Source organism: Myotis lucifugus, unplaced genomic scaffold (assembly GCF_000147115.1).
Source record: "Myotis lucifugus unplaced genomic scaffold, Myoluc2.0 scaffold_422, whole genome shotgun sequence".
Classification (NCBI taxonomy): Eukaryota; Metazoa; Chordata; class Mammalia; order Chiroptera; family Vespertilionidae; genus Myotis; species Myotis lucifugus.
The window spans coordinates 819937-843930 of NW_005871470.1; the positions used below are offsets into that span (position 1 = coordinate 819937).

A 23994-nucleotide genomic window follows, 5' to 3' on the forward strand; every position below is an offset into this window, starting at 1 on the left:
CCCCACCCCCCACCCCTCTAAAAGAGAGTCAAACCATCTTAACTACATTTCAGTAACCCTCAATTCGCCTTATCAATCGTCCTCTTGCTCCGTCCTATCCCGCCTCCCCCCCTCCACCGCACTACACACGCACCACGCTATAAAATCCACCCCACTTCAACCCACATCAAAGCACTCCGACCTGACGCGCCCGGACCAGTCCCACCCCAGGCCACCCCACCACGAGCCCTTCTATCCCAGAACCAACCCTGGAACTTACCATTTAATAAAGTCATGATCTTTTTACTTTTATCTTTGTTATTTTTTGCCATGGGTTATTTTGTTGCCCCCTTTTATAAAGTTAAATTATTTATTTATGCATTTCTATTATTTCTGCACTTACTATTGATAATGATGATATTTGTATCTTGTTTAGATTCAGCGTTGGTCACATTCCATGAAGCTTGACATGTTTTCACTGCCATTATTTTGTAAGTAATCTGCAACTATGGCTGTGAGTTAAATCTAACCAGCAAAGCAAATGAATAGAAGAGAGAGTTGTTGATTTCCTCTTCTGGGACTCTTGAGTTTTTCATAATTTGTATTAGTGTGATTTATTTAATACATTATTCTTATCATGTTACTATAATTTTTCAGATCCTTATTTGACTAACAAATTAGTCAAATCCAGAGGATGTTAAAATCTCCCACTATAATTAAAATAATTGTATTGTCTTATCGTATTGCTTTTGTATATCTGAGAGTTTTAGCTTCAAATATTTTGATGCACTGTTATTTGGCACATAACTTTTTTTGAGGGGAGAGGGGTAATTATAATTTTTATTAGTATCAAATGATTCAATTTGTCATTTAATTTTTTGCATTAAAAGACATTTATCAGATTGAAAGATTCATATTGCCAAGTTATACAAGGCATATGAATTTATATTTAATCTTCTAGGTCATGTATTTTAGAACTATGTCTTTTAAAAATAGCATGTAACCGGATTTTAATATTTGATTCAACCTCAGCATTTATCTTTTAATAATAATTTGTTTAATTTACTTTTTTCTTCAGAAAGTATTCAACTAGTATTTTATTAGCAATTACCTTTACATTTTAAAAAATAATTTGAGCTTCTTTTTCTTCACTTAGATCATAAACTGAGGCAATGTTCACTGGTCCCTTCCTAAGTAAAATAAGGAAAATAACATGATAACTCTCTCTACTCCTTTAAAATAATTTCCAGTGCGAGATTATATCATTCAGAATTCTTGACCAACATTATATTAGTAGTTTTATCATCTCTTTTGGGAATTATTTTTACATTTCATTGCCTTTGCATAAACAGATTTACATTAATCATTTAGACCAGTGATTTCCAATCGTTTTCAACTCATGGCACACATAAACTAATTACTAAAATTTGTAGCGCACCAAAAAATATATGTTTTGCCTATCTGACAAAAAAATAGGTATAATTTTGATTCGTTCACCCTGGATGGCTGTTGTGTTGGCTGTTGTCAGTTTTTAATTTGACAATCTAAGGGAAGAGGTCAGAGCCTCTGACTACACATCAGGTAGTGCAGGCTGTAAAATGCCTACGGCCAGCGGGTTGAAATTCACTCTTAGACCAGAGACCAGCCGTGCTCGCTGCCAGGCCTTGGATACCACCACTGCCCAGGACTCGGCTCCCTGGGTGTGTTGTTTCGGTGCCTCTCCTGAGGAGCTCAGGTACCCCCAAGCTGGAAAACGGATGTGTGTGGAATTTTCTTCATCCTTGAAATTCAAGAAATTCACTAGGCTGTTGATTTCTACCCTTAATGATTTCAACGGCTTTCATAACTTTACTCACCAAGTTGTGCTTCAATTGTATTGTTTGTTGGATACGTTATTTTAGGGATTCTTCCTTCATGTCCAACATTTTCTGCTAAGAAATCACACATGAAATTGCATTAGAATCACATACAATACATTCCCAATTACTTTAATGTGATAATAGCATTAAAAAACTTGCAGACCCTCAAAAAACATTTGTCAAAAAAAATCAGAACTCATGTCGTGACAGTGTCACTCTATAAATGCATATTTTTAAACCAAAAATAATTGAATTGTTAAGGAAAAAACCTAAAAGCTGGCCTACCAAGAGAATTTGCTTTGCCATTATATTGTATATCATAAAAGGCTAATATGCAAATTGTCTCCTCTACCGGGAGTTCGACCAGGGGGCGGGGCTGGCTGGCCAACCTCCCATGTCCCCTCCCCCAAGCTGGCCCAGCCTGATTGGCCCTGATCAGGGTGGGCTGGCCAGACCCCACACGTGCACAAATTCGTGCACTGGGCCTCTAGTATTTACATATTTGGTATAAATATAAACTGATGAGATCTATATATATAAAACCCTAATATGCAAATAGACTGAACAGCAGAACAACCAAACAACCAAACAACTGGTCACTATGACGTGCACTAACCACCAGATGGCATGCACAGAACATGGCGGGTGTCAGCCTTGGCAGGATGGTGGAGCAGGTGAGCAGGAGCACCAGACCAAGGCAGGGCACCCGTCGCTGTCATCTGGGTGAGCCTCTGGTGGTTACTGACAATTCTTTACTCCCGCATGCCCTGGTCCTGCCTGGCGCTTGCACCTGCTGCCAGCACTGGTCCCAGTCACACCCGCTGGTCCCGGTTGCTTGGCACCGTCAGCAGGTGCGAGCGGCAGCTGCTGACCTCAATTGTCCCTGAGAGCTTCTCCACCTCCCCCTGCTCCTGGGGGGTGATCTGAGCAGCAACCGCCGCTCACACCCACTGATGGTGCCGGCCCCGCTCGCACCCGCTGCTGGGCGGGGTCCATGCCGTCAGCACATGGGAGTGGCAGCAGCACTGGGAGCAGGGCTGCCAGCAGACGGGACCAGAGGCCACTGTGGGAGGGGCCAGGTGGGGGCACAGAGGATGGGCTGAGACCCACCCCTGTGCCCACTGCAGCCTCACAGCCCACAGTTCCTTTCAAGGTGCACGAATTCGTGCACTGGGCCCCTAGTTATGTAATAAAAATCTCTGATAATCTAAATATACTTCTAAAGCATTGGCTATTATTAAAGCTCTGGCCTAGGTCCTAGATAGAAACAATGACCCTAATGTCTTGTCTTTAGTCCATTCCTCCGTCCCCCCAACCCTGCTTTTTCATGTCTTTCCTGTCCTTTCCCTCCTGTTTTTTTTTTAGCTCTATCATCCCTACACACCACTTTATAATTGCCTACCTTATATGACATGGACCCCCTCACCCTTTCATCTTTCTGTACTTCTCTTCCTCATTTGTCCACCAAAATTTAACAGTCACTCTCTTAGTCCCATATTCTTCCTATCCATTTGGTGGGATGTGGAAGTTATAAAAAAGGAAACTAGGAAAATGCAAAAACATACATCTTTTATATGGCAATAATATTTGCACCTTCTACAAACTATTCAGATTCAGTACATCCCAAACAGAAATCATCACCAGCTAGATAATTGCCGCCTTCCACATGACCACACACATCTAAAATCTAAAAGTCATTCTAGGCAACAGCTTTTCCTTCACCTTCTTCAAATGACCAATCACCAAGTCAAACTAATTTTACCTCTTAACATTTCTCAGTCTGTGACTACTTACTCCTAAACCCTCTATTTTCTACTCTCTACTCTTTCCCTAGTCACTCTCGTTTACATACAGCTCTTCAATTACCACCTCAAGGCCGGTGACCTTGTAAGCTGTACTATCTCCAGTTCTTTCTCTAAGATCCAGACCCACATAGGCTACAGCCTCCTCAGTGTCTCCACTTGAGCAACTCAAAACCACCATGTACTCACTTTATCCATGTACTCATTTTATCCGTGTACTCACGTTATCCATGTACTCACATTCTCCATGTACTCACATTCTCCATGTACTCACTTTGTCCATGTACTCACTTTATCCATGACCAAACTCATGATCACATTCCTAACCCCAGTTTTCCTCTAACGTTACCTTATTTTATTGAATAATATCATCATCCAATCTCTTGTGTATGCCCAAAAGCCTAGCGACCTTGATCTTGCCACATCCCTCACTTCACATTCAATCCTACATGAAGACCTGTGGATTTACCTCCTAAAATGCCTCTAATCCATCACATCACACCCCTCCATCTTCAGGGCCATCATGTTGCCTGTACCTACTTGACATTGCACTTGCATTTCTTCACCTGCCTACTAACCGCCACTCCTGTTTCTGAGGGATCATCCTGTGCACAGCAGCCACAGTGAGCTTTCCGCAATGTAAGTCACATCAGCTAGCCTGCTCTCAACCTCTCTGCCATTTTTCGTAGGATAGATCCATACTTCCCGCTTTAGATTGCATATTCCCACCGAATCTTGGCTCCTGACTATTTCTCCAACTTTATAACCCAACATGATTTCCATCACTCACCATAGCTCCAGCCAACCTGTCTGCTTTCCATCCTTCAGAAACGCCATTGTCTGTCTTGTTATAGGGCCCTCACTTGGACTGCGCCCTCAGTCTCAAAAGAGCTCACCCATTCCACCCCTCAGTGAATACTCCTGCCCATCGCATCACCAGTATCAGGAAGCTTTCCCTGACTTCAATGGGTCCTTGTCTGTTTGCTCTATCTCCCTTTCCTTCATTGCATTAATGTCCTTAGTTGTTATCATTAGCACACTCTCGGATAAATTTCTCCCTCCCTCCCTGCTCAGGCTTCAAAGCCCTGGCAGAGCAGGGACCTGGCTGCTTTCCTCACCATCATGTTCTCTCTGCTTAGCACAGGACCTGGCCTTGTTAGGCACTGAGTGAAGAGTCGCTGAATGACTGCCTGAGAAGAAGCCCTACCGCTTCCATCCAAGTTTAGATGATCAACACTCTTCTGGACATTGAAGAAGCATTCTAAATGGTCCAGGCCTCAGACCCTCTTCAACTCCTGCCCAAACCATCTCAAAACTTTCACCATCACAAACACAGCCTTGTCGCTCTGTACTTGCACCCGACCCAGGGCTCTTCAGAAGCAACATGATACGCCTGCATGTGACCGGTCCCCTTGGCCTTGCCCATGTGACCCTGTGGCCTCCTCACCTTGTACTTACATATGCTCTGTCTAGATTAGTTTTACATCCAACATAATCTACAATGGCAGACACTTCTATGCTTTGCCTTCTTTCTCTCTGCCCCTCCTCGCTCTTCTTTATTTCTATAAACCCTACTCATCCTTCACAGTTCAGCTCAGATGACATTTCTTTTCTGAAGCCTTCAGGCCATTTACTTGCCACCATGGGGCAACTTCTGAATGTTTTCCTGCTCCCTCAGACACTGTCTATAACGGTCCTCACCACATAATGTGAAATGCTCCCTAGCTCCACTACCACGAGGCTGAGAGCTTCTCAACAGAAAAAACAAAGTGTAGTTTTTAAAATTTTTTGTTTATCAAATTTTAACAATTTGGGGTATACAATAGATCAAAATAAATGTTTACTTCAAATACATAAAATCAGACTCTTGGACTCAGTGACCTCTGACTTATTCTTCAGATGCCTTTGAAACTTTGCCTTTCAAAGAGTTCCCTCTGCTACAGATAAAACTAAAGTATAGGAGTAGTCGATCATTCAGTTCACACATAGATCTGCGCCTAACGTGGGCCAGGCACTGGGTTCAGTGTTAGGGATTCAACTGTGACCAACACAAAGTGCCTACTTTCAGAGTTGTATCACAGCATAAAACCCAAAGCATAAAAATCGTAACAACTAATGCAATTAATTTTCACAGTTCAGGGGCTCCAGGTGGGAAGCAGGAAGCCACTCAAGCTGGACACACCTCCTCAGACAGCCACACCATCAAGAAATCTCTAAGCATTCCCAGGACATGAAGGCTGACAGAAATCAGTGACAGACATGAAGGGGCAAGGCAAAGACATGCATACAGACATGTGCTATATGGAATTGTTCGCCTACAGTTTACATAATGTTATTAATCAATGTTACCCAATAAATTTAATGTTAAAATAAAGATGTATTTAGCCTTCAGTTCTTCCCATTTAGAGGAGTAAATATAGAAAACAACTCTCTACTGGGAAAAAAGCCAAGGCAGCAAGCAGAAGCACCTGCTGAGTGTGTTAGAGAGAACCTGCTGCCCGGCCCTGCGGCCTGGGTTCAGCCTGTGGCCTCCACTAACCACTTTGTAAGGACAGGAGGCCTTCTCCTCCCGAACCTCTGCAAGCTTAATGGCTCAAGCGACATTGCTAGTTCGGGTTTCTTCTACCCCTAAGATTCGGCTTTAAAATTTTCAGGGCATATGCTTAAGAAATCCAGCTCTCTGGGCTGAGAACTAAGACCCCATGGGCATGAGGCATCCTGGAACCAATTTCAGAGACCAAAGCTGGCATGGCCACCGAAAGAGTCACACCAGTGAGGGCTCAGGGAAACAGAGTAATTTTCACAATATCCACCACTTACTAAATCTCTATTCTTGGCCAGGCATCCCAATAGCTACTCTACATACAGGATGTGTGTGTGTTTCAATTACAGTGGACCAAGGGTTTTGCGTATTCTGTTTTCTCAGATGAGGAAATTAAACTGCTCATGTCTCATTCTTTCTACCCTCTGATTCTAATAGTGACATGTGAGAACCTGCTAACCTTTGAGGCATAATAATCCCTCGTTTGGAAAAACTGCTGTTTGAAACTGCTGTTTGAAATTCTCTGCTATTTTTAGATAGTCCCTTGCTCTGTAAGTCAGCTATGTTATTTTTAGACAGTCTCTTATTCTATAAAATATAACTTTGTTTTTTAGCTTGAATAATAGAAAAGATAAACTTAACTGTCTGACCTTGCAAGCTAGCCATCTAATGTAAGGGGCTGATATGCTGATACTGATAATATTCTCATGCCAGGTATTTGTTAGATATGATATGTACTCAAGGTTACAAGTTGTCTGTATAGATATGACAGGTGTTTGTTAGATATGATATATATTCAAGGTTACAGGCTGTTGGCAATAATAACTTACACAAAAACCTAGAAGGATATAAAAAGGGAATACTCCTTCGTTTGTTCAGAATTTGACAGATATTCTGCTCTGAACCCGCATACAATAAAAAACTCCTAATTAATTGACTTGTTAAGGCGTCTTGTATCTAGTTCGCTGATTTACAATACAACACCTTCAGGAGAATCAATCACTCGTCTCAAAGTCAGAGCGCCATCTCCCACAGAGCCGCAGGCTCAGGCAGTGACCATGAGCATACTTACTGACATTCACGGCAATTCTCCGGGACACAGTGAACTGCCTCCCTGCATGTGTCAGGCTGGCTTTGCAGGCATAGCTCCCTCTGTCTTCCTCCGAAACATTGTTCACTGACAGCTTTAGTTTCCAATAAGTGAAACGCTCTCCTTTAATCTCTTTACAGTCCTAAAGATTAAAAAAAAAAAGAAAATTCAACTCAAAGAGCATTTTGGGATCAGTCACATTCCCAGTTGGCAGCATTCCATAAACCGTGAGGAGATACAAGAAACTGTGTGGCCCCTAGACGTTAGGTAGTGTATAACCTAACTGAAGTCTGTATAATGCTCTCCAGGAAGAGTTGACAGAGAACGTTTAACAGGCTGAAGTGAGTGTTACAAACATTCAGTCTAATGGGAGTCGATGGACAGAGACTATGCCGGCTGGAGGAAGACTCCATGGAGGAAGACAGGCTGGGCCATAAATGCGTCCAGTGGGAGGATGTGAACAGGCAGAGTCCTCCACCCGCAGGGCCTTCTCTCCCCATGGGCCACCATCTGATGGCACCACGCCCCTTGGCCAAGGCCTGCTTCACTGTGTCACAGGCCCTGTTGTACCTGCACTTCTCAAGGGTTGGCCTTTTCAGAGGTCAAAAATAACTCATTCCCAGCCTTCTATTTGGACCATAGTCAACGTGTGCTGACGAGGTTTATGAACAGCAGACGCCAGGCCACTTCTCACACCCCCCAACCCCCTGCTTCCACTGCATCCACAAAACAGCCTCAGCCCAAACCCACTGAAGGCTGGTTGGTCTCAGGACGCCTTTCTCACCTATCATCCTCAGCAGCCACCCAGAGGCCAAGTCTCACACCCACCTGTCCTCCCAGAAGCTCCCATTCTATGCTAATTGCTACTTCTCCCATCTCTCAGACCCACTTCTGAACGCTCATATCTTTCCCCTTCTTCAGGAAGCTCCACTCTACAAAGTGACATCTTGGACAATGGAGCCCATTTTAGTCATTCAGCATTTAAGTTCCTGCTCCTTGCTCGCACTGAGAGGCCACGGCAGGAGGAAGATGCAGTCCCTGCCTCAGAGAGTGCACACTCGTGATAACAGAGAAGACAGCCATTCAAACCCTCAACTTATAGATAAAGACCTCATTGCCCACGTTTTAGACCTCATTCTCTGCCTTCGGAGCAGTGTTAACAAATCTGTCTCAGAAGGTGAAATGCAATAATGCCAGGACAAGCATTCGTTTACTTACCATGTAAACTACAACTTCCTAGAAGTCTTCCATTATTGCTCTATAAACATCTTCATGGGAACTAAGCCGTAACTGGACAATGGCTTACCCATGGGACGGGAGTGAGTAAGAGTCAGATGGGGAAAGCATCAGACTCTGATAGTGTGATGTCATCTTCTTCGGAGGAGAAGCCAAAAAAAGCTTGAATCTCTGGACTGTGGAAACCTCTTCCCTACATGGGCTTAGGTAGGCACAGTCTCTGGGCCTCACTTTCCTTGTTTCCATTGCTGAGCAGCCCCCTTGGCAATGGACTCATTCTTTCTTTCAGGTACAAATATTTAACCATATGAAAGTTCAGCCTTGCTAGCTTAAGAGCCATTCTATCCTTTTACGGTAACTAGGATGGCCTCTAATATAATCCACTGAAGCATTATTTTAGAGTCTAAATTCTCATAAGGCTTTGATTTTTATTTAACAACTAGAGGCCTGGTGCACAAATTCGTGCACAGGTGGGGTCCCTCCGCATGGCCTGCGGGAATTGGGCAGAAACCGGCAGTCTAATGCTGCCTGCCATTCCCGCTCATCCTGGCCTTGCTGTGCCTGCCATGGGCTCGCACCCAGTCAGTCCTGATCGGGAGAGGCTCACGTCACCATAGCTGCGCTTGCCAGCAGTAAGCCCTGCATCTGGTGCTTGTCCCAAGGCTGGTGCGAGGGGGCTGGACGCGATCAGCCTTCCAGGTGGGCGGTGGGCCTCCCTTGCCGGCCCAGGATCTGGATCCATCCTGCTGACATTCGCGCCAGTTATCGGAAGCCACCTGGTGGCCACTTTTATATTGTTTCTTCCTTGCAGAGTGTCTAGGGCGGGGAAGTGACTGCAGTGCCTGAGGCCAACTTCCAGGAGGCTGGCGGTGCTGATGGGATTGTGCCTGGCCCGTTCTCTGGAGATTAGACCTGCACTACTACTGAGGGAGTGACTGGCTGCTGCTGGGCTGGTGGGTGGCCAGGGCAGGTCGGTTAGCTGAGTGGTGCTCCCGCTGTGGGAGTGCACTGACCACCAGGAGGCAGCTCCTGTGTTTAGCATCTGCCCCCTGGTGGTCAGTGCATGTCATAGCAACTGGTCGTTGGTTTGGTTGGTTAGGATTTATATATAGAGATTCTTGGGTGATAGCTCACTAATAAGATTTAAAATTTAAAAATTCATAATGGCCAATATTTGAATGTGTTTCATGTTTCAAGCACCAAAAAGAACACTCCTGGCCCAGCGTGTACAATGGTTCTGAGGCATAAAATAGCCCAGAGCTCTGACTGAGAGGTTGTGGCTGTGGGAGAATGTGAAGATGAAACCAGAGGGACAGGCAAGGTATGTCATCGGAAACCATGGAAAGGGATGTGCATTGGAAGCCTTCTAAGCAAGGGAATAAGGTTATTACATTTGTGTTTGAGAGTAATCTATCTCATTGTGAGGGAAAGGATTAAAGATAAATGATCAAGAAACTAGAAAAATTTTAGAAAGTTATTTCCATAAACTAAGGCTAAACAGAGCATGAACTAAGGCAGTACAGCAGGGGTCCTCAAACTTTTTAAACAGGGGGCCAGTTCACTGTCCCTCAGACCGTTGGAGGGCTGGACTATAGTTTAAAAAAAAACTCTGAACAAATTCCTATGCACACTGCACATATCTTATTTTGAAGTAAAAAAACAAAACGGGAACAAATACAATATTTGTATTTGCATGTGGCCCGCGGGCCGTAGTTTGAGGACCCCTGCAGTACAGTAACAACAGCAAGAAGAGAACACAAAAACAATGATGATAAGCAATTCCAATCCACAGAATTCAGGGACAAATTTGGAATATGGAGAGAGAACAGGATTTTCATGACCCCATTTTGGTTATGCAAAGGTGTTGTTAGATAGGAGAGAGAATGTAAAGAAAATACAAAAGAATGATCAGATTTGGGGGTGAGACCAAAGTGGCTCTAAATATGGTGGCAATGGTTGAGTTACGGATGGAAATGTCTAAGAGGAATACATGTTAGGCCATTGGACAAAGTATCTGGAGGTTGAGAGAAAGATCAAAGTGGGAGAGAGAGTTGGGAGCCCTCTGTGCATGAATGGTTCCGTGAGCCATCCCGATTTGAATGTAATCAAGGCAAGAATAGAAGATGACCGTGGCTGAAATTGAAACCCCAAAATCTAAGGCCCCAATATAGAGGATGAGAATCCAGTGATGGTTGCTAAGGAAAGAATGGGGGTGTGGGGGAGCAGAGATAAAAGAAATGAGTCTCAGGTAGAATAGAAGAGAGAGTTCTTAGCTGGAAAGGATGTCCAGTAGTTATGAACGCTACTAGGAAATCAAGCTTAGGACTGGAAATAAATGTTAGATTTGTCAGCGGGAAAGCCAGGAGTAACCTCACAGTACAGATTCCGCAGGATGGTGAGGAGGACCTTGTTGTATTGAGGAGTAATTTGGAACCGAAAAAAAATAGAGACATACAGTATTGGACACGTATAGGCACTTCTCTATCTATCTATTGTTAGGTCGGAGGGAGCCCAGGATCGGATACATGCAGACGTGTGACGAGATAATGGACTCCCCCTGGCATTTCTAACAGATCAGCCTGCCACACACAGATACTGGCTTCTCCACGACCCCCACACAGATACTGACTCATTCCTGAATACCTTGCTGACCCCCTGCAGCTGAAACTTCCTCAACTGAATACCTCAGCTCATGTCCCCACCCCTCACCCAACTGCAGTATAAAAAAAGCATCCCCCTCCCTGTTGGCGTGAATCCACGTGCCCTGTCCTTGGGGGTACGTGGGTCTCCCGGGGACGCAGAATAAACTTTCCTTCCTTCCTTCCTTTTCTGATCAACTCCCTTTATTTCCTTCGCTGCCTCCTGAGCCACCTAACCTAACATCTATAAGAATGGGCGTTTAATGTCCAAACTTTCTCCCCTCAACCCCTTCGATTTCAAGGACAACCTTTATCCCTCCCAGTCCTCAATTCTCCCAGCCACAACTTAAACTTTGTCCATAACTACTATGTCTCTAAACTCTTAAAAACATATATACCATTCTGATTATAATTTTTTACTATGCCACCTCTTCATCCCTTTATTTTCACTAAGTAATAATATCTAATAATGTTTGTTACAGTAATTGCTATGTGCCCAAAGTGAACTAGATGCTTAGTGGAGAGATTATTTCATTTAATTTTTAAAACTCTATGAGGTCCTAGCTCTCAGACTGGATTTAGTTGCAAGAAACAAAAAGCATTCTGGCTATTTTAGGCAGAAAAGGATTCAACACAGGGTATTAGGTGCTTACAAAATGTTAAGAAGTGCTCAGGGAGTGAGGTCTGGTCCAGCGCCGCACTGTGGGACCAGCTCATACAACAGCTGCTCCCTCCACCACAATCATGACAGTGGGACCCAGATTTGGAACTACACCACCTGCCAGTCAGAGGCAGGAGCGGCCACTCCGCCGCTGTCCTGTGTGAAATCCTGTCACAGCTGGTAGAGCCAGCCCAACAAGTAACTCCAGAGACACAGGCACGAGGCTCCCGCCCCTGCTGTGCTGCCCTCACACCAGCCTCCCCAGAAGCAGGGGACACGCTGAGTCCATCCAGGACCGGAGCTGCAGGCACCCTGGCAGCGCAGGTGTGCTGGTTGCCCTGTCTTCCTTCCAGCTTCCTGGTCTCTGTGGCGGGAGGAGGCTCACCGTGGACGGTGAGTGTTTGCCACCATGTCTGCCATATTTCCTGCCTGAACTTTCTATGCACCTAATCCAATTTCTTATCTTAATTTGAATCAGTCCCCTTAACCTTTTATTTACTCCTAATTTCTAGTTTCCTTCGAGCATTGTTTTCTTTCTAAACCAACCTGGACTGCTGTGGCTACGACTTTAATCACCCCTTTCAGCCACTGAACTCTGTAGCCCTTTGCCTGCCAGCGTATCCACCCTGCAAACCGCACCAGGTCAGTCCTGTGGTCCCCGCCCGCGCCAGCTGAGCACTGTGGGAGGTAAGCATGGGTCTCGGCACCACTCCAGATGCATGGTCTTCACTACTTGAGTGTGGTAGTAGGTGAGTGTCCTACTCACCATGCTGCCTTTTTAAATCTTCCACATGGTATCTCCCAGGTAACAGAGAGAACAGAGGCCTTCACAGATGAGTGACTGCTGCTTACCCCTCCTTTCCTTCATTCCAGTTCCACTTCATGTACTTTTTAAAATGATCCCCATTTTTTATTAAATTCTAAAATAGCCTAAATAATCAACACACCACCATCATTAAGTCCTTCCAATTTATTCACTATAGTGCCCACACGAAGACTTCACTCAAATACAAAGTTGATCATGTCATTATCCTGGTGGTGTGGTTAGCTGTTAAAATACTGTGAGTGGGAAAAGCTGTGTGTAAGTTAGCATGCAAGGTCTCCTACTCCTAATACCACTTTAGCCCACGCTTACATGTACCCTAAACTCTAATCAATGCCCCAACCATTCTCACTGATACCTTTTCACATACTGTTCCCTTGAATTCCCATTCTCCCTTCCCTTCCCCCCAGGTTAGCTGTCAATCATTCTGTAAACACAGCTCAGCAGTCACCTCCCTCAGAAAGGCCTGTGACTATGTTGCCTCCTTTGAGTTCACTTTGTGCTCTAAGGAAAACTGTTTCGCTTGCTTGTCTGCCCTTCTGGTAAACTATAGCTATTGGAAGCGAGGGCTCTCTCATCATTACATCCCCAGTGCCTGGCATGGCACCAGGCAGATGATAAGCTCTAAATATTTTCATAATTTATTCCAACCCTCTCATTCTACAGATGAAAACACTGAGGCCCAAGGGGTGAGTCAGTTAGTGGCAAAAACAGAGCCATAACTGAGGTACTGGGTCTGCACAGGTTGACACTGGAGAATGGCCCCTCCTCCTTATACTACCTGCCTCCTAGCTCCCTCCTGTCTTCCCGGGCTGAGTGGTTATTTCAGAATGAAATATGCCTGAGTCTCCCTCGTGCATAACCTGGTTCGTAGCAGAGAAAGAGGCCAAGCACCTGCTTGTTAAAAAGATCCGTCGCCCAACCGGTTTGGCTCAGTGGATAGAGCGTCGGCCTGCGGACTCAGGGGTCCCAGGTTCGATTCCGGTCAAGGGCATGTACCTTGGTTGTGGGCACATCCCCACTGGGGGGCGTGCAGGAGGCAGCTGATGGATCTCTCTCATCGATGTTTCTGGCTCTCTATCCCTCTCCCTTCTTCTCTGTAAAAAATCAATAAAATATTTAAAAAAAAAAAAAAAGATCTGTAGGATAAAGGTTGATGCCCACGTAGGACCAATCATGGAGCTCTGGGTTCGTCTCCGGGTCTAACAGAGATTGACATGCATTTTAATAGTGATAAGTATTATAATGCTGCTCAAATTGCTAACAACCGCCCATTCCTCTAATCGGATCACGCTGGGATGGCAGGGAATAGGCTGTGCCCTCAGGCGAGTGGCCATGGGATTGGAAAGCCTTCTGAAATCATGTGGTCCAAACTCATTTCCTAAGGGAGAAAATGAGGTGCAATGCACCTGCATCTTGGCACTGGGGGAGCGGCAGAGTGATGCTCACAACCTGCCTCTGCAAATGTCACTGCGTTCACGGCCATGCGCTCAGCAGGGGCAGGTCAAGCCAGAGTCCTCCTGGGAAGCCCCGGCCGGTCCCACTGGTGCCAGGAGGGGCTGTGAGGCTGCGGTGGAGGCCGAGGCCTGAGGAGCAGAGCCTGGGGAGCCACGAGGGGAAGTGGACACTGGTTCCTGAGAAGGCGGACTGGGCTTCAGAAGTGGGTGAGCCACACTCCAAAACCCACACCCACCGAGGGCTACTTCTGCATCTCTTTCTAAGCAACTGAAAGAAGAAGGGGGAAAGTGCATTGTGGACGTGAATCACAGAACTAACAAACCCAGACTGCAGCTCTCTCATTCTGTTACTAAGCCTGAGGCATTGGCAAATGTGGAGATTGAAGGCAGTCTCACCAAATTTCAAACTACTTGCAACATATGGAGTAGATTCTCTGCCACAGTGCGATTAAGCTTACTACCACAAACAGAAAAGTAACTTTCTAAAAATCCACTATATTGCTCTGGCCGGTGTGCTCAGTGGTTAGAGCACCGGCCCACACAACAAAGGGTCATGGGTTCGACTCCCAGTCAAGGGCACAAACCTGGGTTGTAGGTTCACTCCCTGCCCCTGGTTGGGGCGTGTGAGAGGCAACCAGTCAATGTGGCTCTCTCACACTGATATTTCTCTCTATGTCCCCCTCCCACCCTTCCTTTCACTCTCTGAAAAGCAATGGAAAAAAATATCCTTAGGTAAGGATTAACAACAACAAAAATCCACCATATTTGCAAATTAGGAAATTCTTAAAAATAATACAGAGTTCAAAGAAGAAATAACATTAGAAATTAGAAAATACTTTTAACTGAATGATAAGAATATACTATATATCAAAAGTGTAGAAGCAGCTAAAAATGAGTTTAAAGAAAAATAGCTTTAAGACTTTAAATGCATACAGTAGAAAAGAAGAAAGGCTTATAATTAACTAGAGGCCCAATGCACAAAATTCGTGCAAGAGGCTTAGCCCTCACAGCCCTGGCTGCCTCAGTCGGCCCTCGCAGCTCCGGCTTCATCCAGAAGGTCATCCAGACGGTCCTCCAGACGGTCGTCCGGATGGTCGTTTTGCTGTTTTGTCTAACTAGCATATTAGCTCTTTATTATATAGGATGATCCAAAAATCCATCTCATAAAGTTACTAAAATAACAGCAAGTTAAAACCCAAGAACACAGAGGGGAGGCGGGTGAATGAGAGCAGAATTAATGAAACAGAGTTAACAAAGTTAGCGCTTTGAAAAAATGATTCAAGTTGATAAATCCCTGGCAGGAGTCAACAAAACAAGAGAGAGAGAGAGAGAGAGAGAGAGAGAAATATGACATCAGATATGAAAAAGAGACATCACCTCAAATCCTACAAATATTAAAAAGGTAATAACAGTATATTTTGAACAATTTTAGCTCAATAACTTAAAAATTGTAAAGGTAAAATGAAAATTTCTAAGCAAGCACAATGTGCTAGGTTTGCTATAAAGAAGCAGTAGGGCAGCTGAGTGGTCCTATAATTAAGGACATTGAATTCTATAATCTAAAAACCTTCCTTCAAAGGAAGGCCCAGTCTTACATAACTTCACTGTAAACACTAAAAGCACATGGCAGAAGAAATAAAATCAATCTTAAACATTCCAGAAGAGAGTAAAGATTACTTCCCAACTTATTTTCTAAGGTCAGCATATCCTTTATACCAAAATTTGACAGGGACAAAGCAGGCAACAAAAATTACAAACCAACCTCTTTATGATTTAGATGAAAAATTTTTTTGACAAATCAGGCAAGCAAATCTGGCAACATATAAACAGGGTTACACACCAATTTAGATTATTCCAGTAAAGCAACATGGGTATAACATTCACAAATCAGTCCCTGTTATTCAGTACAGTAACAGAGTAAAAAGAAAAAATATCTAATAATTAGGAAAGGCAGATGAAATTTAACATCCATTCATAATATGACTTCAAGCAAACTAGAACTTAACCCCAAAATAAACATGACACTTAACAGGACTAATAAGAGTAGCCGCTTGTTGGGGGAGGGGCCATGGGCGCAGGACACACATGGGTCAGGAGTGGGAAGGAGACTTCCGGGGTTATGCTGTGTGATTATTGCTTCATGTGCACGTGAGGGCCCACTCAAACATACTAATTAATTAATCTGTTAGAAAAGAGAAATAGCCAAGGATGGTCTGAAAAGTAAGGAAGGTAGGGAGGAGGTGGAAGATACAAATAATAAAATATTACAAAGCTATCCTATATAATAAGAGGCTAATATGCAAATCAACTGAATGGCAGAACAACTTTCATTCTGATGTGCACTGACCACCAGGGGGCAGAAGCTCAACACAGGAACTGCCCCCCTGGTGGTCAGTGCGCTCCTACAGGGGGAGTGCTGCACAGCCGGAAGCCCTGTGGCAGTGCTAAGGATTTCCAACTGCTGGCTTAGGCCCACTCCCCAGACTGTGAGAGGGTGCAGGCCAGGCTGAGGGACCACCTGGAGTGCATGAATTTCGTGCACCGGGCCTCTAGTAATAACCATAAATTTAAACATAAATAATTAGCAGATAAGATTGTCAATAGCAATCAGTTATCAAATCTGTCTGAGATACACAATCTCTTTACTAATTTTGCCTTAAAAATACAACTTAAATTGAAAAAACAAGTGGGTTTTAAAGAAAAGAAGAGACAGTATTAATGTATTAATGGGAAAATCCTTTTTTTTTTTTTTTTACCTTATACCACTTTACTGAATCCAAGACACAACTCTTCGGGAAATTCAGGTGACATGTCAGGCTGTCATCTTTCCCAACATGCAGTATTTGTTCGTGCCCATCTGGGAAATTCATTTGACTGTTTCTGGACATGCCACACCCATATTTTTCGAACACAGTTAGGTTTACATGTACTTGGCGACACCCGTCTGTATCACTGTAAGAAAACAACAGAGTGACCCTCATGAAACAATCACAGGACCAAACGATGCCGGTCGTCTTCAAATACGTGCAAATCCTCCGTGAGGCACGGTGCAAACACGCCGCCTCCAGCAAGACAAGCACAGCTCACAGGCTCGCAGCACCCAGGGGAAGTGCTGACACATGGAAACACTGGAAGCACCCTACCCAGGGACCAACAGGGACATGGCCAGGGGTCGACAGACACAGGTGCCGCTGAGTGTGGCCTAGGAGGACAGACCCTGTCATAGTGTTCCAACCTGGGAGGCTCGGGGAGAAATAACCCAAATTAGGGATTTAATATAAAACAATTTCCTGTGCTCCTTCAAAGTGTCAGTGTCATGAAGAACAGCCCAAGGACCTGTCCAGGGGAAAAGAGCAAAAGCACATGGCAGCCAGAAGCAGGGCATGATCTTGCCTGGCCCCCTACTTGGAAGAAAAGACGTGTATTGCTCGCCACTGAGAGGATGGGTAAAAGTAGAACATGGACTGAGGGTTTGATAAAAAACATTGTACAACAGTACACTTTCCTAAAGGTGTGATCTTTATGTGATTAGTAAGAGCATATTTTTGTTGATAGGAAATACACATTGAAATAGTAAAGGGTCAGGGGTCATAATGCCTACAACTCACATGATTTAGGAAAAATGATTTAGAAAACTTATCAAGTGTGATGTACAAATATATGGAGAGAGAATAATAAGGTAAATGTGGCAAAATGTTAAATAATGGGGAATCTAGTTAAAGGATAGATGAGAGTTCTTTATACTAGTCTTGCAAATTTTATGTGAATTTGAAAGCATTTCAAATATACAGTTTACAAAGTATGTATCATGTCTATGTATATGTTAAAATTTTATGGAAATTCTTGTTTATTTTCTTCTATTACAGACAATATCTGTTTCCTTTCTGTGAAAGATGATTTTCTGCATTTCCCAGCTCCCAGGTTCAAATATTTTAAATCCAGTCTGGATTTCACAGTGAATTTGTGTGACATACAATCTCCACCTCTAGTTCGTATGTCATGGGAGAGCACACCTCCCAGCATGATGGTCCTGGTGAGTGAAACTGAAAAGAGGCCACTTCTGTTTCTGTACCACTGAGTGATTTTGTCCTGTAGGTCGATCTGACATATGAAAATGAGGAATCTGGCATGAATCAGAGCCGGGCACAGAAAGGGACCAGCAAATACCACAGAAACAGAATGAGAGGGAATGCAGCTTCCCTTTGGAGGCGCCTACGTCCCATGATCTCAGCTCATTTCACTTCGGCCCTACCAGGCTGCCATGCTTCCCATTCTGCAGACAAGAGAACCACGCCTCAGGGAGGCCAAAGCATTCTTTAGGTCAGTGGTTGGCAAACTGCGGCTTTTTGGCCCCTTGAGCGTGACTCTTCCACAAAATACCGCATGCGGGTGCACACATACAGTGCGATTGAAACTTCGTGGCCCATGAGCAGAAGTCAGTATTTTGTGGAAGAGCCACACGCAAGGGGCCAAAGAGCTGCATGTGGCTCGCGAGCTGCAGTTTGCCGACTGCTGCATTAGGTCATGCACATGCGTGTCAGTAAAGGAAGGTCACAAAATGGGGCCCTTGGGCAAAATGTGGTCCAAAGGTGTGTTTTATTTAGGCAACACACAAAGCTATTGAAAAGTTACACACACACACACACACACACACACACACACACACTAATTTTCAGGTTTCCTTGAAAAAATGGAAAATGGACTTGAGCTGAATAGACTGTCGCCTTTGGTGAGGCACGCTCCAGCTCACCGCAGTCCCCACCAGAGCTGCCGTTCATCTACACAGTGTTGCTTTCTAGCACAGGGTACCCTGGGCCTGAGCATACGTGGTGCTTTGTCACTGGTACATTTCCATAGCAGACGCCTTACAAAAAGGTGGGCAAAGGAGGCTGGCTCCTCTCCGGACGTGCAGCCCATCACAGGAACGCTGGGCATGCGGAGAATGAGGGCAGCGACAACAATAGTGGGAGACACCAGCTTTGGAAGTTGGTCTGGCTGTGGCATCATTTCCACGGGAAAAGCTGTATTTCATATTCTAACAACTGATTTACAAATCTTCTCTGCTTTAAAATGTTTTCATTGGAAATTGTTTTATAACAACTATAAAACTATATTTTATTCTTCTCATTGAGTTTTTAAGTTCTTAAGAATTTATTAAGAATTTTCCTGAAAGAATTATAGACATACAATCATAACATGTCAGTGAGAGAGATATTGGGAGAGTGTGCTAGTGCTCTTTAAGGGAGGAACTTACTTTATAACACACCGGTAGGTCCCCGAGTCCCCCCAGGCCACGGGCAGGAACACGAGCCAGCTCTGCTCCTGGTGGATCCTAGCCTGAGAGTCGGTGGAGACTGGGACTTTGCTAGGGTGTCCGTACCAGGTTACCCGTGCTTTCCCAGAAGTGAGCAGAGGGGATGTGCAATTAAAGGCAAAAGGCTGCTTTGCTGAAGATGCCTCAGTTAGCACACGAATGTCCTGGCATTCATCTAGGGAGAGGAAGGGAAACGTAATCATGAAAGGGAACTCTGCTGTTATTTATTAATAGTTTAACGAATGTGTCAATTCCTAGCCAATTTCATTGAGAGCTTTCTCAGTGTGGGAATTTCCCAAAAATAGTGTGTTGATGTGAAAGCTGAATTCAGAGTCCTCCCAGTGTGTCCATAGGACTGAATCTCCTGCTTCCTCCCGTTGTCAGCCTCTGGAATGAGCCCCTCTCCCTTCCATCGGAAGGCCTTCATTCATTCCCCTCCCCTCAGAGGAAACCTTCCTGCTCTCCACTCTCCTTGTCCTGTTTTCTGTCACCAGCTATTTTGTTTAAAAACCCGCTTGCTTTAAAGTTCCTTTCCACCAAATTGCCTGGTTTGCTTTTACCTTGGGCCATAGAACTGCGCTGTCATAAGACGCAGACAGCACGCCATCCATTTGCCGTTTGAATGCAAGCCTTGACTTGCACTTTGCCTACCCTCCTCCTCTCCTAAGTCACCTCAAAGCTCATGACCTTTTGGGGCTGAGCACCAGGCGTTGGAAGGGACGCTCCCACTCCGCAGACCCCTGCCTGGGCCCCGGGAAAGGTGAGCTGCAGGCTCAGAGCGCCCCACCACCCCCCCAGGTCCACACACCAGGCGGGCTGGCAGCAGGGACACACGGTGAGGTGGCCGAGGCCCAGGCAACGCCAACATACCTGCGCCCAGAAGCAGTGGGAGGGCCACGGACACGCACAGCAGCAGGGACGCCGCCCCCATAGCAGGCTGCGGGAAGAGAAGGGGTGGGGGCAGGGGCCGGCTCGGCGACCTCTGAACCTCGGAGATCCCAGGTCAGCCACTGGCCTTCCCTTCCTCCTGGGGTGCCCTCCACCTGGCCCCGAGTGTACCTTCCCTGCCCCTTCCTATCCTTGGGCCGACCTTCAGGATCGGGTGGAAGAGCCGCGGTCGGCCGCAGGGGGGAGGCGGGGCGCGGTGGGGGCAGGAGCGGGTCCCCCCTCCAGGGAGCACCATCGCTTCCTGGGGAGGAGGCGGCCCCCCTTCCCTGGGCAGCGAGGTGGGATCGCTGGGAGGCTGGCCCCCAGCCACCTCAGTCCTGAGGGTCCGGGTCCCCTGTGCGTGGCGCATGGCCTCCCCTGCCTCTGGGGCCTTGGGTCCACAGGCCTGAGCCTACATCCCAGCCAGGCCCACCTGGGAGCAGGTGAGATCCACCTGGGAGGGGTTCGTGAGATTCACCTGGAGGGCCACCTGGGAGGGGCCACCTGGGAGGGGCCACCTGGGAGGGGCCGGTGAGATCCACCTGGAGGACCACCTGGGAGGGGCCGGTGAGATCCATCTGGAGGACCACCTGGGAGGGGCCACCTGGGAGGGGCCACCTGGGAGGGGCCGGTGAGATCCACCTGGAGGACCACCTGGGAGGGGCCACCTGGGAGGGGCCACCTGGGAGGGGCCGGTGAGATCCACCTGGAGGACCACCTGGGAGTCCAGTGAGGGTCATCTGGGAGGGGCCGGCGGGAGGCCGGCAGATGCGGGTCCCCCAGCCGGTGGGAAGCCGCCGGGGTCCGACCTCTGGCCTCAGGTCGCACAGGTCTGGCCACCTCGTTCCCGCACACCTACCTGGGCGCCCGGGGTGGACCGGAGCCTGGGCTGGGGAGTGCGGGGCTGGCTCCGGGCGGGACGGCGGGGCACCTCCAGGGTCCGGGCTGCTCCCGGGCACCAGCGCTTACGGGGGGGGGGGGGCCCCTTCAGCGCGGGGGGAGGCGCGGCCCTCCCGGAGGGGGCGGGTCCCAAGGCCACTGGGGCGCCTGGGCCCGGGGGGCCCCCGCCCGCCTTTTCTCCCGCCCCCGTCCTGGGGGCGCAAGGGTTCCGGGGCGGCGGGGTCCTCCCTCGGGGGGGCATTAAGCCCCCCCCGGGGGAGCCGTCCCGGCGGCTCCTGGCGAGTCGGGACCAGCACGAACGCGCCGCGCTCGGTAACCAGGAAACCGGCCGCCCCCAGTGACGCCCAGCCCGGGAGCGGGGGCTGCCCAGGGGCTGCTGCCCTGGCCACTGCGACGGAAGGAAATCTAAAATGCGACCATCATTCAGGATCTCCCTGCGCCCGGGCTGGGGCGGCTGCACCGCAAAGCTCTTGGCTCCACCTGGGCAGGCACTCGCCTAGGCTGTGGCTCCATCCCGCCCAGCCCCTGTGCGCGCTCGGGGAGGCGGGGGAGGGGGGCAACGGATCAGTGGTTCTCTCTCACATCCATGCTTCTTCCTTTCTCTCTGTAAAAAAAAAAAAAAAAAAAAAAAAAAATCAATAAAAACATATTCTCAGGCGAGGATTAGAGAGAGAGGCGGTTCCTGGCCAGGCCGCCCGGGGCTCTGAGGGCTGGGCCCGAGGCAGCAGCTCCACTGGCGGAGAGGAAGGAGGACTGTGCCAGCCGCGCTCCCAGGTGGTGTGGCCGCGGTTTGCAAACCCCCACAAGGTTCCAGGTCACTGAGGTCCCAGCGCTTTTGTGTCTGTGGGTGTTGTCTGTCACCACTTGCTGTGTTAGAAATTAAATAGAGTTTGAACATTTATTTTAAATAACAAAAATGCATTATATGTGCCTAAGATCATAAATATCAGACATTTCATGAAAAATAACTATACTTCCCAAAACAAACAGACTTCCTGAGAAAAATGATACTGTTCTACAAACGACTGCATACTCATGGCCAATATTTGGAAATCTCTTTAATGTCTCGCCTAATAGAAGAACGCAGGGTTCTCGAACCTGCTTCCGCATCTAATTGCTTCTGAGGGAACATGTGTGTGTAGCCCTGCAGCGCCCCGCGCACTGGAGAGCGCGGGGTGACAGTGAGTGGAGGCCTTATCTGTTCCTGCAGCACCGGGGGAGTTCCTCTGCACAGACACCATTTATAAGGCGGATGCCCCGCCCCCGCCCCAAAACAAAACAAAACAAAGGTGTTACTATCAAAAACAGTCCAGTCCTTGCACTTAGAGCTGTTGTTATAAGCAGTGTTGAAAGATGTTTCTAAATCTTTTTATTTTGTCCTTTTCAGTTTCTACTTTACAAAGAGACAAACTTGTGCCCCATCTTGTTACGGTTTGAGGGTGAGCATTGTGCCAAGTCTAACCAGAACAGGGCCCCAAAGGGTATGAAGTTAGGAAGGCCATCCCAGCCCCTTCAGCATCTCTCTCTTACTGGATATTCCTGACATTTTACTTGGCCAGTGAAGCTATGGACCTATCACTTGGGGACTGTGAGCTTTGCAATTGAAAAACCAAAGTCCAAAATTTACTACAGGTTCTCAATTACGCTGGAAAAATCGGAGAAACTGGAGCATTGTTTGCAAGGAGAATGGGAAGGAAGGAATTCAAGCAGAATTTAAGGAGGTCCCAGGTGCAGACGCTCAGGTTTGCTTTGTTCTGACCACAGGAAATGCTGTTTCCTGCTGAAATTTCCTAAATTGAATTCTTTATTTTTTCTCTCTAATGTTCACTTTTGATGTTTTTAAATACAATATTTAAGAGCTAAATAACTCAAAACAGGTCATAGGTTATGTAAGCAAGACCCAGCAGCAGAAATAAGAATTAGCAGTTTTTCTCTATACACCTCTCCCACCCACTAAATGTACTATCCTCAGCTTGGTGCTTCTTATCTTAAAATGTGTGTGTGTGTGTGTGTGTGTGTTTCTTAAGCAATACAAAGTATTGTTGTTAGTCTTTACACAACTCTACACTGGTAACTTGCTTTTTCTCACTCGGCATTCTATTTGTGAGACCCAGCATTTGGAGGAGTGTAGCTCTCATTCACTTGGAATGCTGTATCGTATTCCACTGCATAACTAGACCCCATTTATGTATCCATCGCCTTTGGACATTTAAGTTGTTTCAAATTTATATGTTGCTCTTAAAAGTAGTGCCGTGGTGCAGGTTTCTGTAATGTTCTGTGCGGGTTTTCAGAGTGAAATGGCAGGATCATTGGGCAGGCGCATCTTCAATTATATTAGAAAATCCCCGACTTTCTCCACATCTGTGTCCTTTGAAGGTTAGGGTTTCCCGCTTCACGTGCTTGCCGACATAGCTGGTAATGTCACACTGTTCCATGTTGCTAGCTAAGTCAGCCCAATGCTGTAAAGCTGCCATCTGATTTTATTTTGCATTCCACGATTTACTGCTCAGGTGGGACATCTTTGGCCACGTGAGTGTTCTCCGTAAGAAATTCCTTCTCAGATGTTTGCCCTTTTGCCCACTTGGTTTGTCTTCCTCTCATTAATTTGTAGAAAACTCACTGTGTAGAGGGCCGCCTGGGAGGCACCTAGGCATTTTCTTATTATTGTCAGCTGAACTCAGAGCATAGGCAGCCACGCCCTGGGAACATGCTTCCCCAATAAGGCTGGACATGTTAATCAGGCAGGGGCGGAACTAGATATGTAA

General features: G+C 46.5%; 1 protein-coding gene and 1 long non-coding RNA gene across 6 annotated transcripts in view; one reads left to right on the top strand and one right to left on the bottom strand.

The window, feature by feature from the left end:
- IL1RL2 (interleukin 1 receptor like 2) overlaps positions 1-21178 on the bottom strand; it is a 25355-nt gene extending 4177 nt beyond the window's left edge. For 2 of the 5 annotated variants that reach the window (XM_014468002.2, XM_014468010.2), the window contains exons 1-6: positions 20872-20922; positions 20273-20339; positions 19343-19577; positions 16845-17040; positions 7255-7414; positions 1836-1910 (exon numbers count right to left, since the gene is read on the bottom strand). In XM_014468002.2, the coding sequence (XP_014323488.1) occupies positions 1836-1910; positions 7255-7414; positions 16845-17040; positions 19343-19577; positions 20273-20339; positions 20872-20907 (769 nt within the window). In that variant the 5' untranslated portion in view covers positions 20908-20922. Of the gene's footprint in view, positions 1-527; positions 1170-1835; positions 1911-7254; positions 7415-16844; positions 17041-19342; positions 19578-20272; positions 20848-20871; positions 20923-20997 lie in introns of those variants that run through there. The other 3 variants (XM_023743986.1, XM_023743985.1, XM_014468007.2) reach the window with 3 other exon arrangements.
- Positions 11891-19234, top strand: LOC111823226. The gene is made up of 3 exons (XR_002826224.1): positions 11891-12201; positions 12321-12450; positions 17955-19234. It is a non-coding gene; the product is annotated as an uncharacterized LOC111823226 (long non-coding RNA).
- Positions 21179-23994: the final 2816 nt, after the last annotated feature.